This window comes from Betta splendens, chromosome 1, assembly GCF_900634795.4.
Source record: "Betta splendens chromosome 1, fBetSpl5.4, whole genome shotgun sequence".
Lineage (NCBI taxonomy): Eukaryota > Metazoa > Chordata > Actinopteri > Anabantiformes > Osphronemidae > Betta > Betta splendens.
Genome location: NC_040881.3, coordinates 3,275,447 through 3,293,857, shown reverse-complemented (window position 1 = coordinate 3,293,857; position 18,411 = coordinate 3,275,447). Strand labels below are relative to the sequence as shown.

The window sequence follows — 18,411 nt, the reverse complement described above, 5'->3', positions numbered from 1 at the left end:
ATGCCTCTCCAGAAAGAACACAGGGTCCAAGCCCAGTAAATATAGGACAGACAGAGGAAAGGAGCTCTGGACTGATTCTGCCTGCTAACAGCATCACTGTTCTTAATAAGTCGACTTATATTGGAGGCAAATTCGATGCTGTGGGTTCCTGCAGTGACCTTGACAAATAAATTTGGCACAAATATCTTTAAAGCCACCATTTGAAATCCAATTAAACATTCATTCAATACACTGTCTTAAGCATTGAAGAAAAAAAACATTCATCAAGATGATATTCCATCTGCCACCCAATAATAACTGGCTCTACTATTACCTCTCTAAAGAAACAATAAAGTGCATAGTACATAAGTTTGCCACATTATTAATAATAATTGTCAGAGACTCAAATAGTTCTGAAAACAAAACAAAAAAAACATTAAAGTGTTGCACTTGTGCTCTTTCCACATAATCCTAAAGCTGACATTTCAGCTGGATCCTTTTTTTAGTAGAAACCACCGTGCATTCACGACTGCAAAGGAAAACAGCAGAAGCCTTAAACCAGATTACTTTGACTAGCGAGTTAAGTCAGAACTGCTGTTTTTTCTAATGTGGACAGTTCTTCTAAACTTAACACACAAAAAGTGCATCAAAAAAGAAAGTGAATCGCTTGAAGACCCAGGTCCTGTGCTGCAAAAACTCACTTTAGACTTGATGTTAGATCTACCTGGCTTCAGCTGATCCAATATACCAGTATCACAAAACTGCTTATTAACTGGTTCAGCTTCATCAGCCAAACCATGAACATGTTACCATTAAAGAGATGGAGCTGGTTATAACGAGCAGCATCAAAAGTGATATACAACAGAAATAGAAATTACAATAACAGCCTACTAACCTACTATGTTTTCTAGCGCAGTGGTTCTCAACTAGTCAGGCTTTGGGACCCACCATCACATCATGATGACAAGCCGCGTACCAAATTAATGACACTTAAATGAATGCATTTAATCATAAATGGTGTGACATAACAATCACACCATTTCAACATTTCCGTTCAGTTGAGAATCACTGCTCTAGAGCTCATGTTCTGAAAATGTTGCTGTATGGGATTCACCATCACAGTCAAAAAGGCCAAATTTTAGCAAATTATCTGAAATAAGTGATGTTAATATAACTAAGCTGATTTGTTTATATATGTTTGAGCAAAAAATGTCACCATATGTAGCTGAAATGCAGACGTATGTAAATGATCATTTTCCCAGGAGCGCTGTCTGACAGAATACTAGTGGAGATGATTGAGTACAAGTCTATGAAATGCAGTCTCATTATACTGGTAATCTGAGCAGCTGACAGTCACACTAGTAAGTATGATCAAAATATAAAGGCAGGGCGGAAATGATGGGTTACGCTACAGGAATTTGACGTGCAAGTTGATATAATGAAAAATGCCATTGTCAATTTATTGAAGCATATGATTCTGTAAGTCATTCATGCCTCCTCATTGAGCCATTCATTTCTCCTTTCAAATGCTCCTCCATTCAGTCACTCATCTCTTTACAGGTTTGATGTAGAGGTCTCTCTGTGTGCATTAGACCATGGACGAGTCATAAAAATTAACTCCTAAGAACTGACCTGATCCATTGACCATGCAACCTTGAAACCTGTGAACACACACACACACACACACACACACACACACACACACACACACACACACACACACACACACACACACACACACACACACACACACACACACACACACACACACACACACACACACACACACACACACACACACACACACACACACACACACACACACACACACACACACACACACACACACACACACGTCAATTGCCTTAAAAGTGGTGGTCATGCTTGAGAACACATGGATTTCATTCTCCCCAAGGCTAAATGGAACCAACACGCTTGCCCACACATGTTTCATTAAAGTGCCCTTGTAGGCTTAGATTGGCCGAGAATGAGTCAGGAGTTAGAGGGCCCGACTCAAACACACACAAGAAATTTAAAAAGGAGAAGGGATCTGGTGTAACTGAGGGTGTCTGTTAAATAACTCTGCAAGATCAAAGTAGCCGGATTAGATGCACACAGTTATGCAAACATGATTGCGTAAGTGAGAATGTAAAAAAAGAGCCTTCAACCAGAACCTGTATCATTTGGGTTTAAATGCGTTTTGGTGGCATTGTTCTGTCGACTGTTCTGACCATTCTAATCCCTTCAGCCATTAAAAGAAGACTTTGAATCAGCCACAGGCTCTGAAGCTTTCTGACTAGATGCTGCTGGAATCACACCTGGGTCCAATTTTGCTTGAAAAACTGTCAGATATGTGAAGCGTTTGTGTGAATCAATCTGCAGTGTCACGCTGTAGGGCCCAGTCTTCCTTCGGGGTTGTTAAATTGGTACCTTTGTGCCAGATGAGTAAATCCATCAAAAGAAGCAGCTGGTGGGAGGTTTTGGTGCCTACCTGTAGGTTGTGTCTCTCCAGTCTCATCTCCAGAATATTGTTCTGCTCCTCCAGACGCTGCCGCTCGGCCTCTAGATCTTCAATTTTCTGTCTGAAAAATGCACACACTAAGCAATTTTTCCTCTCCCCCCATGAACAATGACTGTAGCTAGTTTGGTCCTAGAGGCACAGCTCTGCTCAGATGACTGAAGCGTGCATTAAACTACGCTACTTATATACAATAATCTCATTAACTCATTTTAAATCTGTTTTGCAGCTGTTTGAATGTGTGGTGTGCGAGCCCACTACCTTAGTATGCTGACCTCCTCTTTAGTCACTGACGACACGCTATCAGAAGCCGAAGCCTGCTGCTTCTTTAAAGTCTCCAGCTCCAGCTCCACCTGAGAGAGAGAGAGGGGATAAAATGGATCTGGTGCACTAACAGACGACCACCTTTTGTGCCTGCCAGAAACCTTTTGCCTGCAGATAAATCCTGATGAATCAATCCGCATGTTGCTATCTTTCTGAGACAGACCTTCAGACAAACAGATATACATGTATCCTCTCTACACCATTACTGCACTGTGTCCTTTTCCATTTCACAACACTCCAATTTTTACAGCCCCCCAGCAATTGTTTTTAACCCGTTTGTGTTTTAGTTTCGCTCTGATCTCAGTCTCGTCTCTGCAATTATCCCTCATTTCCATTTGCACACCCACTTTCCTCTTTTTCTGACAGCATCTGTCTGTCTCTCAGCTCATCCTGACTCCCGGTCTTCCCAAGACGGATAAGTAATTACTGCTATACCAGACAGGTGGATTTCACGCGTCAATACTCATTGCCATGGCTATGTTGATGTCTCCTCAGCAACAAGGAGCCATGAAACGAAGGGAGATCACAGAACGAGTGAAGATACAAAGACAGAGTCACAGAGTGTGTAAGAGTGTTAACGTCACACCTGCCAGAGCTCTACTTTATTCTAGTTTTATGCTGTTTTTCAAAGAATTCTAGTTTCATTTCAACTTTTCTGCAGCTTCCACAACTCAACTAAGAAAACCTAAATGAGCAGTTAATCTGAAATCATTCAAATATTAAGCAGTCATTCACTGGCCACACTACATTGTCAGTGCATTAAATGTAGGAGATGTTTTCAATATTAGCATTGCACGACTCAAGCTGCTTCTCCTCAGCCAGTAATCAACACAAGAAAGCTAGATGTGCCAATAAGATGATGAGATTTGTCGTATACAGCGAGACAGAACATTCTTTACTATCAGAAAACCTGCAGAAACACCAACAGCTGAGACGAGGTGCCTCACACAGCTTTAGTGCTAATGACTAAAGACTAATCGTTAGGAGGCAATAAAGCTACGAGTAGTAAACACTGTCTGTGAGCATATACTTACTGTTTGGAGTTGCAGTTTCAGAGTTCCTGTCTCTTCCTGTGCTTTGGTCAGCTGGCCCTGAATTAGCAAAAGAGGAGATTTGATTCTCTCACATACACACACACATACACACACAAGCACAGGCCTTAAACCTGAAACTGTTCATTACAGCATTACTCTGCCCGACTGTGTACAGTCAATTCAATTTTAGGATTTTATGCATTTTCACGACAAACACCTGCCTTCTAAGTTTGATCTATGTTTCAATAGGTACTCTGTAAATAATGTTAGACATTACTTACACAAGATTGAATAGTGTGAGTGAGTGAGTGAGTGAGTGAGTGAGTGAGTGAGTGAGTGAGTGAGTGCACACACCTCCATCTCCACATTGTGATTCTGCGTCTTCTGCAGTATGTCCTCTGCCTCTCTGAGCCGTTTGCTAAGTTGAGGAGAGTACTCACCAGGTGCCAGCTCACTGTCATAGGACTCAAGTATGGCACGCATCCCATCACGCTCCTGTCCGACAGACACACAGAAACACTGAATCCGTACAAAACAGAATCCTGCTGTATTTTTGACAAATTGTCAGGTCACGAAGAGAGAAAGTCACGACTCTACAGAATTTGGTGCAATCAGATATGCGACGTTCGTTTGCATGGATAAACAGATTATCAACGCTCTTTGATGTTCCGCTGCATTGTACGCGTGACTTCTGTGGGATTGTTGAGTGTGTTTAATGACAGCCAAATGCTTTTGTAAATGAGTAAAAAACTGTGATGCAGCTGTACTTGTTCCATGCAAGCTGTGACAAGGGAAGCTTAGGGTTATATCCTTGCTCATCTGCATTTCTCCCAAGTAATAATCAAATCAAAGACAACCGTCTCTGCAGAGAAAGGATAAAGTATACATCAAAAAATTAAATCAGAGTCATGTCAGAAATGCCTCTGTAAATGAAGCACAGAGTATTACTCTGTCTTATCCCAGATGTGATAAGATAATTCAACCTTCAAATGAATGTTTTCTCCTCTATGCTACGGGAATGAAACACTGTACACTGCTCAGTAAATCAACACAGAGCAGTCGCTGCTGCTGGAGAGGAGGATAAAAATTCCTCAAGTCAACATCTCCGCAAGTGCCACTCAGTCTGACACACTGTCTCCATATATCTCACAAGTCCCCGTCAGTCTGTGTTCCCTTGCCTGACGTCTGTATGTGTTTATTTTAACACACAAAAACCACAGATCCATCTATCTAAAGAGATAAAAACAAACAAATAGGGGCAAATATGTACAATAATGCTACTCTTAATGGCCAACTGCATCTGAACAACCTCATATGACCAACTCATTAAGTAAATTCATAGAAAACAACTCTGCACTACTGTATATCCAACTGACCAAGAGGTGTGCACTGTTATGAACAACTCCATGCAAACCATGTCTTTAAGAGTTCAACGTTCATTACACATTAAAATGTGTGACAACTGATTGCTCCATTTCATTACGGTTTTAATTAGTGCATCTATAATAGTTGCCAGGGAACATGATGGAAGAGAATCTGTTTAAAATCTCACAAACTGCCTGTTTATTAATGCAAATTCGCTGTCAGTCAAGGCCGTTAAATTGAGCCTTCTCCTCCCTCCCTTCACTGCCTTGATGTGCTTTGCATTATAAAGCAACGGTTGGCATTTTAGAGCTATCAGGCATTTAATAACAACTCGCGGACAACCAGGCTGCTTAGGACCCTCCTAGAATATGAAGGGTCATTGTAAGTTAAGAAGCCTATTATTAATGTGGCTAATTTGAGTATGCATATGACATTTGTGTTCAAATCAAGTACTGTAATAAATAACAGCATCACAGTTTAGATAACGCCATGTGTTTTATGGTGATTGCCAAGTAGCAATGTCTTTATTAGAAAGGCTTGAAAGCATCTTGTAATACTTGGATGCGAAATCCTATGAATAATCTGCTGCGTTGGCCTTGTCAGATTAGCTCAGGTTAGTACAGGAAAACAAGCCATGATCGCGCTAATCAGATTTAGCTTGTTATTAGTCAGATCAAAACTAATAAAATATTCACTGAGACGATATATTTAAAACACTAGATGATAAATCATCCTTAATTCCACCTTATTTGCTTTGGCAGTGAAACAGAGTCATTTGTCATGCGACATTACACAACTGGCTAACGCACGCTGCGAGAAGAAAACAAATAGGAACAAAAACAAAACTAAATACCAAAGCGTAAAAATACATTTAGAGGTCAGTGTGTGCGCCTGCCACCAACCCTAAGCAGCAGGCCCTTTGGCTATTTACAGTCTATTAATGTGCGGTGAAATACCCTCACTCATCTAAATCAAAAATCTGCCAAGTCTCCCGTGATAAAAACTCTCATTTTAAACGGACAGGAGCAGGAGGAAACTGTGATAAAACTATCATTACGTTTTCATCGTCCCTTTTCTAAAAAAATTGTTTTTATGTTACCTATTTTATCTAATGCATAAAGATGTGACTTTGCTTTTAATGGGGCAGTGAGTATGTCCTGAAAAAGTACACAACCAAACTAAATAAGCGAGAAGGGCACCAGTAACAAAGAGACGCAGCCCTGTGATACAGAGAGCGTCGCTCAGGAGGCAGAGGTGTGTGTAGTAATAAAAGCAGCTCCACCCACTTTCTTAAACAGCTATAAAGCTGCACACAACCAATTGATCTGTGGGCCGGGTGTGATTACAGTCATTCCTACAAACACGTCTGTATACGCTAGAGCTTAAGCTATTGATTGATTGATTAGTTCATTGGTAAAAAATTAACTGTCGATGACAGTTTAAATATTTTTCTCAACCAACATGTCAATAGGTTCACAGTGTCGTTACTGAAATGTGAGTATTTTCTGCTTCAGTGTTATTTAAGATTGGGACTTGATTTATTTGACCTCAACGATAAAAATCTATCAATACAGTTAAATCCTTGCTTACACTACAATACACACATCCGCCGATCTTGCGAGCTGGTATGACAGGGACATTCTAAAACTGCCACACAATCTACAAAAATGGCAATCATGTAGAAAATTTATTATTCAACCATTAAAATTGTGTAAATTTTAGAGAAAATATTGTTTGTGTTTCTAAAAAAATAGGAGCCTTAACTTCTGGGATTGCCCTCGTGGAACAAGGTGTAAGGTGCCAGAGGTTTTTCTTTACTAACGTAAATAAAGCTGATGAAAAATCATCCATGAATTCATTAAAAACTTAGCAGATAGCATTAAAAACAATAGCAGCCTGGATTTGTCTTGGGCTCATACAAAATGAATGTAAGAATTCTGATATTGGGGCAGCTACAGATATGGTTTGGTATATTCAGCTCAAGTTAATGCAACAACCAGACAGTTGGATGAAGGATTCTCAGCAATCAACCTATAAATAAATTAAAAGGTGATATTTTCAACAACAACTGCAATCGATGATTTTAAATTCACTGTGACTAGACGATAAACAACAATTATTCACACCCTCCGAACGCTTGGCAAAATCCAGACTAAAAATGTGGTCCAGAGAGGTGGTCAGTGCCAGAACGCTTGTGCCAAGTCATATTTCCAGCTTGCCTTTAGCCCTGCTTAGTGGAAGTGGGTGGATGTGTGTGTGTGTGATTTGTGTACTAAGAGACTTGGAATGTTGACCCAGGGAATTACACATACTGAGAAATCAATATCACTGGGAGGTCTAGTCAGGGACTGCAGAGAAAGGGGGAAGCAAGACAAACAGATAGAGCAGTCATATCATATTCAGTATCCAATCAGTAGAAACAGGAGTAGAGACGTTCTGTGTAAAATAGAAGTCTGGCATTGGATGCTGTGGAGCCATTTGAGTGGAGGCACCTTAGTTAATAACAGGACTCTCTTCTGCAGACGACGGACGAGCGCCTCCTGCGCCTCCCTTTTCTTCTGCTCCTCCAGAGTCTTGCTGCACTGCTGGGATAACTCTGCAGAGAGCTCAGCCTGGGCTCGCTCCACACTCCTCACACTGACCGAGCAGGATAAATGAATAGGTGGAGACCAAGAGAGTGTGTGTAGGTTAATAACAGGGGACAGAGGGGGCAGGGGGAGAGACAAGCAGGCTGATTAGTTCGGGATGTTTAGAGAATGTGAGAAAAAGCAATTTAAAGTCAATTTAGAAAAATACTTCGTAACAGAGAACTTACTTGACACTAACTCATTTCCATAAAACTGCCCAGAAATAGCAAACCATGCCAGGTATGATCAATTGAACAATAATCATAGCAAAGGACAATAATTAGCTCCCATCGCCATCCCCTCCCACACCCACCACACTCCCATTCTGTATTTCATAATGAGCCCAATACACTGAGCAGCAGAGAGACGCTTGTTAGCTAATGAAAGCTTTCTTAGCAGGACTCAGCTGCAGTATTAATATACCAGAGGAAGCACGCAGCCCATCCCTACAGACATCACCTCTGCCTAAACAGGACAAGTTTAATTAGCGAGTTCCCTCTTTCACACAACATACACACACATACACACACACCAGTGGTGACTGTCAGGAGTGCTATCAGAATCAGGACCAGTTTAATTAACTTTGTGACAATTAAGGGCTTCTCCGAGATATGCTCTAATAGATACATAAGGGAAAGAAATTCATGCAGACAGACAGAAGGAGGAAAAAAAAGGTATGAAGGCGGGGGTTGCGTGAGTGTGGTGAAGTGTGTTTTACCGGCTGCTGAGTGTGTAGTTCTGCTCTTTCAGAGCGATTTCTCTCTGCTGGATGTGAATCACCTCCCTGGACAGATCCTCTGGTTTCCTACAAACAGATACAGCTCAGAACAGTTAGCATACGCGCGTGTGTACACACACGTACTTGCAGGCATTCACAATGAAAAATCAATGTGACTGAGCGAGCAGAAAGGACAGAGAACAGATGGAAACGACGTTTCCATATTCTTTTGTTAGCTGACCAGTGGGATGCTGGGAAATAAAATGGCCTGAGCAGCAGAGGGAGAGATAAGAGGAGGAGAGTGGGCCAAATACTGGTCACACTTCTACAAAACAAACTCACTCTGTGGGAGAGATTGACAGATCACACACACACACACACACACACACACACACACACACACACACACACACACACACACACACACACACACACACACACACACACACACACACACACACACACACACACACACACACACACACACACACACACACACACACACACACACACACACACACACAATCCTGTGTATAGATCTTTTCTTCTTTTTTTATAACATTATCTCTTTGCAAAATAGGTAACTGTTAATGAAGTATCAACCAAAAGAGGTTTGTGCAACGATATTATTTACTTATATATACACTTATAAAATCTCAAAAATAAAAACGAAGCATTTGCTGTTATTCCACTTCAGGCAATTTAATGAGCTACATGACAAATTAGGCACATGAAAGGGTTAAAGATGAAGGCTGGAAAAGCAGAGTACCATGAGAAAGTTGGGAGGCGTAGATTTATCACCGCTTCAACTTGGAGCCTTAGGTATGGAAATAATCTCATGACTAAAATATGAGTTCATGAATCATTTGATGGAATAACTATGGTACCCAAAGTAGGTAATTCCACATTGCCCAGAGCACAGAGGGATTAGCCTTCCCCTGAGATAGCATGAGAGGCTATTTTTCTGCTGTGTTTTGGGGAGGGGGGTGTTTTGCAGGCCATGAGCCAGCCACCCCTGTTAGTGATGCAATAAGAGGTCAGTTGCATCTTACTGGGGTGAAATGTTGTGAACTACGAGGTGTGACTTTGTCAAGAGCAAGCGCAGTATCAGAGTAGAGCACATGTACAGTCAGTGTACTTGACACCACACACTTCACTAAGTCGAGGGCACTGGTTTCACACTAGAATTTAGTTTAGTCTTGTTGAAACATCATAAGGAGCACACTCACTGACCGAAAGACAAACTCACTCTTAACAGTGTTGTCTGATAAAACAGCATATTTGGTTTTACCTCTGAAACTAAATCTAAAACCAAAGCAATGGTAAAAAATAGAAACATGTATCAATTCATAATGGCACGTAACAGCAAAGAGGCAGTCAATTTTCTCATTTCAAAGGCTGTAACCAGTTACTGTTTAGCTAGTTGGCTTAAATTACTACAACTAATCGTTAATCAGATTTCTTGACTGATAGTTTTCTCAATGCTTTCATACCTAAGTAAAAGAAAGATACTTTAACAAGATATTTTGTTGTATAAAACCACAATTGTTTCAGGAAAAAACGTGATAGACATTATTGAGCGTATGAACAGCATGAGGTATGATGTATGATGTAATGTATGAGCAGATCAACACATCAAACTGTATTTCAGCTAGCATTAACCAATTAGCTGTCTTTGAGTCAAACCATTTACTCAAACAGGGAAAGTTAGGCAACGTTGAGTCTCAACTGCGATTTTTAGTTGTTCAAAACACTGATTAACTAAACTCATTCTAAGAAAACCTCCTTTTCTAAAGATTGCTTTACATAACAGGCCAATTTAGGGGAAATATTTTTATTCCATTGCTGTGAACTATATTTAGGGTTTATACCACATGTATGCACACAGAAGCAAGAACAATGTCATCAGACTGTGGCAAAGAAGGGACGGAAATAAACACCAGCAACCAACCAATTTGGCAAAATCCAGCCGCAGCTATTCAGAGGCTCGTCTGGGCAGCTGGGCACGACTCAACTGTTCAAGAGACGAATGCTCCTCACTAATGACAACCAAAAGAATGTCTAAAAGTTACAAGATTCAAAATAAGGCCTATCAGAGAAATGACTTGGAGCCTAGTAAAAAGTACCAAATCAATAATATATGAAGTGTGACAAAGGCTCCAGTCCTGCTGAGACATTATATCATATTCAATGAAAGAAAAATAAGCAACTAGCTGTTATTCAGACACCGTTGCATTACTGATGTCAATGCAATTTTAATTCACAGCAGTGTCTGTAATTTCTAACGGCAAATGATAAAGGGTTTAAATTCAGCTTTAGTTCAGCACATCAATAATCAATAGAAATAGAAAACATTTCTATTTTTAATACATGAAAAGAACAGAACAATGATGAAGTAATAGCAGCTTAAAACCATATGAAGCAAACACAGAGCCCCGTTAATGCACAAATCCGTGTCTCTGCTAATTTTCACACTGAGCACACTACGGGGCAACAGCCTGCTGAATGAAATGCTCCAGCTTTCAGTTTCACTCTATCTTGCCTGAAAACAACATCTTCACCCACCTGACAATGAAACTGGGACGTAAGTAAACGATAAACAGCTTGAATGAGTTTCCAAATGTTGATTTGCAACCTGCATTAACCTTTACCTTTGATCAGTATGACACACACATACACACGCCTGCCCTTTTGCAGACTCTTTTATATATATATATATTTTTTTTTTTAAATCAACAGCCAATGACATGGAGGTCTGAACACATGAATTTTAAGAAGGCTTGAAATTTCAACTCAATCTACTCAGGATAACAGTCTAGTCAGACTTAAATTCTCAGAGCAATGATGGACCGACTGACTAAATCATTATATATATTAAACTGAGGTTAGAATTACATGCTTATAATCCTCCCTGGTCTTTTAATGACTGTAAGTTTAACAAATGCTGTCAGCTCCCATAACACATTACATAAGATGAAGCCCTACATGAGGTAAGATTTCATTTCATTTTTGTGTTTCTACCTTTTTCGTTTTGCCCTGTAGGGAGGTGTCACATCTACACACGCGCACGCACACACAAACACACACACACTTCATTTCATATTCCGTTTTCACCAACCAGAGTTAATCAGAAAGAAAATAGAGTGTGTCCGTGCGTGTGCGAGAGCACGCATGCATGTTATGGACAAGGCTACAGTGTTTATAATCTGTCAGATCTGCTCGACTGCTCGCAGGGAAACATGCAATCATTCCCTCATTACCAGTTTTGACTGGATGCATTGAGAGACACGCATCACAAGCACACACAGAAACAGGTATAAAACAAACAGATCTATAAAAGCAGTTGAAAACAAGCCACAGTGATAATGCACATTTATTCTGAATAACCACAGCTCCACCTAGTGGCCGCTTTGTGCACTGTGCCCTCCATTGTTCTGTCTTAATTACACATTCAAGTAAGTGTCTGACCTTATGTTGAGTCCAGTCGATTGCCCCAGGTTTTCCCAGGCTTGGAGCTTCTCATTCAGTCGCTAATGATTAAAGAATCAATAGGTTACATGTTTGTTCACATGCGTAATGATATTGTTATTATGAAATCAGTGCTGAAAACATAAAAGATACACAAACTTTAAAGATTTCCAATACTTTATTTAAATAGTTGTCTGGTAGGACAAGGAATTATTTGAATTATAAAAAACAGTTCAGATGAAAAGGGAGAAGCTAAATTAAATACCCTCATACTACAGTAACAATTTCATCAGTTAATACAAAAACATTAACAGTTTTTACCCTTATGGTGGTAATAACCAACATCGTACCTCTTTCTCCAGTTCCATATTAACCAGTTCTTCTTTGGTTTTCTCTGTCCTCTCCAGCTTCTTTCTCAGCCCCTCCACCTCTTCCTTCAACAAGCTGCAATTCTCCCTGCTCTCCCTGGACACATGGGAGTAAACAAATCGAAGGCGAGACAAACAAAAACTTACTTCAAAGTTTAGAATGTGATGTCTGGTATAGTAAGGTCCTACAACTGATCCCTGGCAACATTCACATTCTGACATGTTTTTTTAAACCAGGTTTCAAGAGGACAGTGATTATATCTACGCACACAAATTATCAGGTTAACACAGGCAATTTGATACCACATAAAGAAGTTTTGCACTGATGGCATTACCCAAAACCCCCCTGATTATATGCAGTGGTACTATGAACAGATCAAATGAGCAAGCAAGAAAGCAGAAAAATGAGTGTTACAAGTTACAACCTCTTAGTAATGAAGGAGCAAGACAACAGATGAGGTCAGGAATTAAAACACCAGCAGCACGAAATCCCTTGCTGTGTTCTTGCACTTCTATTCTAACTGTAGATTAGCATTTCTTACAAGCTGCTTCTCTGAGCCCACTCTACATGTTCATCTCTTCAAACTGCTTGTACAGTTAGCAAAGTAAAACCACCTAGTAGTTTGTTGTAATGTACAACATTCAGCATTGGCAGTCTGCTAGCAGTTACACAGTTGCTGCAAGCGCTGGCCGACTCCCAACACCTATTGATTATGGCCAATATAAAATATTTCCCATGTCAACGTCAACCTCACAACATAAACATTACTATTAGAATTGTTAGTCTATACAAGCTGCTCAAACAATTTGGTTGATTCTAAAAATGAAAATTCAAATTTAAATTAATTCAGCAATGATGACAATAAATCTCAAGGTAAATATTTATATAAATATATGTGACCTGAGTAAGGAGTTGGCATCTCTGAGGCGCTTCAGCTCCTTTTCCAGATCAGGAACCTTGGCAGCCTCTGATTTTACAGTCTTCACAATAGCAAAGTCTTGCTCCTGGAGGGCAAGTCGCCTCTCCAACTCCTGCCAAAAAGGAAAGAGAAATGAATATCAAACATGTGTGTATTAAATGAACTGCATAAGCCTTCAGTACTCCTGCATTTATTGGTCTATTTCACTAGTCCAGCATCAAATGGAATCAAATTTTCTCTATAAAGATGTTGAGATAAACTACATTCAGATGTAAAAAATGTTAAAAAGAAACATAAATTGAACATACTATGGTTAATGTAAATGCAAACAAACCAGAAAGCAGTATAGTTAGTTATATTTTAGAGTAATTTAGAAGGAACAACCTGTAACTCTCCCTGGGCTACATAACAGCATGTCTCTCAGTCAGTCTATGTCAGGCGCTTCGTTGTTCTTTGGCCATTCCTACCTCACAGACAGACTGTCTGCTTAGAGACTATAAAACGTTGGTTTGCACCACAACCTTACCCTCTCTTGTATATTAAAGTAATGTCCTTAATCAGAAACATATAACAAGACTGACTTTTAATGACCCTGTTTCTATCATTTTCACGATGGGTTTTACAACTTAATAAAAAGGTGCAGTTAGTTTTCTCTAGTCTTATTGTACCGACAGAAAAAATAAATGTAAAGCAAAAATAATTGTTACTACCTAGCATTTCTATTGCCAGGGGATATTTTAATTAAAAAAACAATATGATTTGGTTTTACTACTAAATATTAATAGTGACTATCTGTCACAGCTATAATACCTTAATCTTAATGATGTGCTCTGAGCAGGAGGACTGGGCAGCTTGAAGACTTTGACAGAGCTCGGATACCTCCTGGTACTTCCTGATTGACCAGTCAGACAGAAATTAATGGTCAGGATTTATTATACGTATTATATATAATATATATATAATAAGTATATTATAAGTATAAGGCAAGTCAGATTGTCTGTATGCATCTATACCTGCGTTGCAAATCTAACTGTTCCTGCACTTCCTGGTTTTCCAGTTTTTGAGCAGAAATCGATGAGTCTTGGATTTGAATCTTCTGCTTCAGCTCTCTGATCTCATCGTTTAAAGAATTGACAGACTGCAAAGAGATTACGGACATGAGCCAAAATAAGGTAAATTACTAAAAATAAATAAATAAATAAATAAATAAAATTACTGAAAAGTGAAATACATGTGTCCATGAGTACCTGATTAGCAGTGTTGAGTCTAGTATCTCGCTCATCCAGTTTCTTGTTCAGGCTCCCCAAACTCTTTCGGAGAGCGTTATTTGCCTCAATCTGCTCTGAAAGGTTCTTTGACAGCTCAGTCTCTCTCTCCTCCAACTTTCTAATACGTCCCAGAAGTTCCTGGTTTCGGTCTACCTCATGCTGTAACATTTTTTCAAAAAATATAATAGTCCATTTAGTCTATAACAAGTAATACAATCAATCATGTTTAATACAAACTTATATTTCTTGCATTAACTTATAAAAATTTGTGATTTGTACCTCCAGGTTTCGCGCATGATCTGAAGCAGCTTTTTCAAGTTCAAATCGAGCCCGTTTGTGACTAAGCTCCATCTGCTTCCTCTCCTGGTCCATCTGAGCATAGCGACTCTTATACTGAACCCTCTCTGCAGCTTCCAGCAACTGGAAAGTCAAAGAAGCCGGTCAGTGCAGTAGCTGCATGTTAATTCTGCCTGCAGTCATCTGACTCATTAAGCTGTGTCTCCTTATACCTCCATGCGGCGTGTGTACTGACTCTGCAGGACTCCGCTCGCTGCTGAGTTATCCGACAGTCGCTGGGGACGCTCTGGGCAGCTGATGAAGGAGTTGAAGGACTTCAAGGTGGTTAACACAGTGGTGTCATCCTCTAAATCCATTTTGACAGTGTTGCAGGGAACAACTGGCGAGTTTGCAGTAAAAGTAAGATCCAGTAGAGTTGCAAGTACTAAAAGGTGAAGAATCAAATTTAAATAGATGAATAGATGCAGATAAATGCAGCTCAGTGAGTAAGATGGATCTTCACAACTTACACCCAACTTAGACGCACTAAACTAAAAGAACAAAACGTCAGTGATATTGTACTAGAAGTAAACAAAGATGTGCAATGCTAACGGTTAGCTTTCTCACGTGAAGATAACCAAGCCAGACTAGTACGTCAAAAACGGTAATAGTAGTCCCTTAATTACCCTGCTGTTTTTGTTTTGCTCCTTTTACCTCGATTTAAATGTGCGTTTCGCTGCTTTGGCACCACAGGCTAACAACACGAAGTTTCATGTAACTAACGCTAAACCGATAGTTGCTACAGCTGAGTAGTAAAAGAAGAAAGGTGCTAACATGCAAATGATGCTAGCACAAACTTCGTTTTTAGGCTATCGTGAGTTCCCCTCACCTCAGAGCTAACTTGTTTGTGACGGAAAGCAGGTTTCACGCTGATAACTTATCTCTGCTCGGTTTGCTAGCCTGCTCGCCAGATCAGAAATCCCTCCAGTTTACGAGTGGGTGCTTGTAACATCGCGAGACCTCTGACTGAGTATCGCGATAGTGTCGAAATATCATTAAGTCTGAGCAAATGTAATTGAGTGTAGTTACGCTATTTTCCTACAGGGGGCAGCACCACCATACTTAATAGTCGTGAGTCAAACTTTTCTTCTTTTCATGATAAATAAATAAATAAATAAATAAATAAATAAATAAATAAATAAATAAATAAATAAATAAATAATGTGTACAAGTGTAAAAAAATACTTTTACAATGATTAGCAGGCTGATAGGACAGAAACAATTTTTTAGCAATTATTATTATCAGGTGTTAAATAGTTTAAATAGGATTAAATTTACCTGAAACAAACCACCAGTGACTCCTCTAGAAAGTCACAGAAAAGTAGAGTAGACCTGGCATCCAACAAGGGTTTTTTACCCCTGTCACTTGTCACTATTAATTGACTTGATGCTTAGAAGATTTTGAAAGTAGTCACGCCACCCCATCACTTCTCAGCGCATCTCAGTCATTGTGACAAGCTGGGAAAGGATAGACACGGGGAGACTTCAGTAGTCTCTTATGTTGGACATCAACTTACATTTTTATCAAGTTATTTGCAGCAACAGTATAATAAGCTAGAAGAGTCAGAACCATTTTCTATCATCTGACACTATTTACATGTGGGAAAAGAAAAAATAAAACCAAGATGAAGCCACAGAGGGCAGTTTTGAAAGGCTAGGTGGGAAACCAGAGGAAGAGGGTGAAGGGGTGTGGATTTGTCTGAAAAGGTCAGACAGAAGACACCATCTCCTCAGTGACATAAGAGCTCCCTCTCTCTCGCTGTCACTTTCTGTCTCATCCTTTAACCTCCAAAAGTATTCTGCCTGTTTCAGTCCCCTACCCTCCCACGTCTCCTTTTCTTGGATACCTCTCTCCCTTGTTTACTGCCTAATAACGCATGTCCCTCGCTGCCACATCCACTTGCCCCGTCCTCCACAGTTCAGTCTGAATGGAGCTGTGTCTGTAACATGACATGAATGCAGGAAAATCATATACGTAGATGCTCTCACACACACACACACACACACACTCACAGACACACACACACACACACACACACACACACACACACACACACACACACACACACACACACACACACACACACGCACACACACACACACGCACACACACACACACACACACACACACACACACACACACACACACACACACACACACACACACACACACACACCATAAAAAGTAAATCAACAGAAGTGCCTGCAGATGTGTCCTTCATTGCCATCTGTTGTGTAAAAAGCCTTCACAAACAACTATCATTAATTTGCTTTTCCACTCACAGGATGTAAACATTGCCACAAATGTCAAGATAAATAATCCAGTTATGTCAAACAGAAAGATTCCAGTCATCATCAGTGCCAGCCTTTATATGTTTACTAATATTCATATAGTTCAAATATGTTCATAAATCATCCAACAATCATCTGAGTTGTGTGAAGTATTAAAATATACAGCAGACATTATTACAAGACTTCAATTTGTTACACTTTTTTTCATCTGCTTCAGTGCATTTGAATGGTCTCTTTATCTCCAGATTTCACAATACTCAAACTGCAGTATTCAATGTCTATTAGTCCCGCTTTTAATTTTTAAATCAAGACAACTCATGGTGCAGAAAATACTTCTCTCGGGATCTGCTGCATGAGTGCCTGAAATAGAAAGGAAGTCAGTCAAATCACGCATAGCTCACAGTAGACTGAGAGGTCAGCATAAGGTCACCCAGACACAGTGGGTAATTTAACTGTAAAGCCACAAGCAACGACAGAGGTGGAAAATAGACAGTTAGGACAATAAAGGCAGGGAAGCCTGAGGGGAAAATGATGCAACACAAAAAAAGGCAATTGGAGAAACAAAGAGAGAGAGACACAAAACAATGTTAGAGATCAAATGAGGCAAAGGTTAAACAGAAGAATCAATAACACACTGTTTTGTCGTTCTTCTAATGAAGGAGGACAGACTCGATACCTGATTCAGGCTTCTGTGTTTGTGTGCCTTTGGGATGTCAGCCATTTTAGTGACACAGACCCACACACATGCGCATGGAATATGCAAGAGCAAAGGCACTCGGTGGTTCCAAAAGAAACAATTAAAAAGATAAGAAGTCACTTAAAATGATCAATAAACCGTGAAAACTGTGGATCAAGAGAATGGGACGGAGACCGATTTTCTCTGTTCTTACCTTTTTTGCCTTGTTCCTTTCCAGATGAGCACAACTGTGACCACAGGTGCTTAAAAGACGAGAGACACTAAAAACTGTACTGAAGAGAGGAACATAACTGAACTGCTTCGTCCCTGCCTTCAAAAAACAATTATCATGCCCGTCCAGACTAGGAAGTCTAGTACCGCTTTTATTCTATTAGACAATGCAAAACCTGCACATCAGACCAAGGAAATGATCATGTCTCCCTCTAAAGCCTAGAGCTGCCACATTTAGTGATGGATTCGATTCAGATAAGGGACTGAGCGAGGCATCAAGTCAGTGT

At 39.9% G+C, this 18,411-nt stretch overlaps 1 protein-coding gene across 3 annotated transcripts in view; it reads right to left on the bottom strand.

The window, feature by feature from the left end:
- mad1l1 (mitotic arrest deficient 1 like 1) overlaps positions 1 to 16,064 on the bottom strand; it is a 39,613-nt gene extending 23,549 nt beyond the window's left edge. The window contains exons 1-15 of one of the 3 annotated variants that reach the window (XM_029148288.3): positions 15,755 to 16,064; positions 15,099 to 15,310; positions 14,869 to 15,009; positions 14,569 to 14,748; positions 14,335 to 14,459; positions 14,132 to 14,213; positions 13,303 to 13,433; positions 12,384 to 12,498; positions 12,034 to 12,095; positions 8,566 to 8,652; positions 7,713 to 7,857; positions 4,210 to 4,350; positions 3,856 to 3,912; positions 2,759 to 2,850; positions 2,471 to 2,561 (exon numbers count right to left, since the gene is read on the bottom strand). In XM_029148288.3, coding sequence (XP_029004121.1) covers positions 2,471 to 2,561; positions 2,759 to 2,850; positions 3,856 to 3,912; positions 4,210 to 4,350; positions 7,713 to 7,857; positions 8,566 to 8,652; positions 12,034 to 12,095; positions 12,384 to 12,498; positions 13,303 to 13,433; positions 14,132 to 14,213; positions 14,335 to 14,459; positions 14,569 to 14,748; positions 14,869 to 15,009; positions 15,099 to 15,242 — 1,593 coding nt within the window. In that variant the 5' untranslated portion in view covers positions 15,243 to 15,310; positions 15,755 to 16,064. The other 2 variants (XM_041072003.1, XM_029148298.1) reach the window with 2 other exon arrangements.
- Positions 16,065 to 18,411: the final 2,347 nt, after the last annotated feature.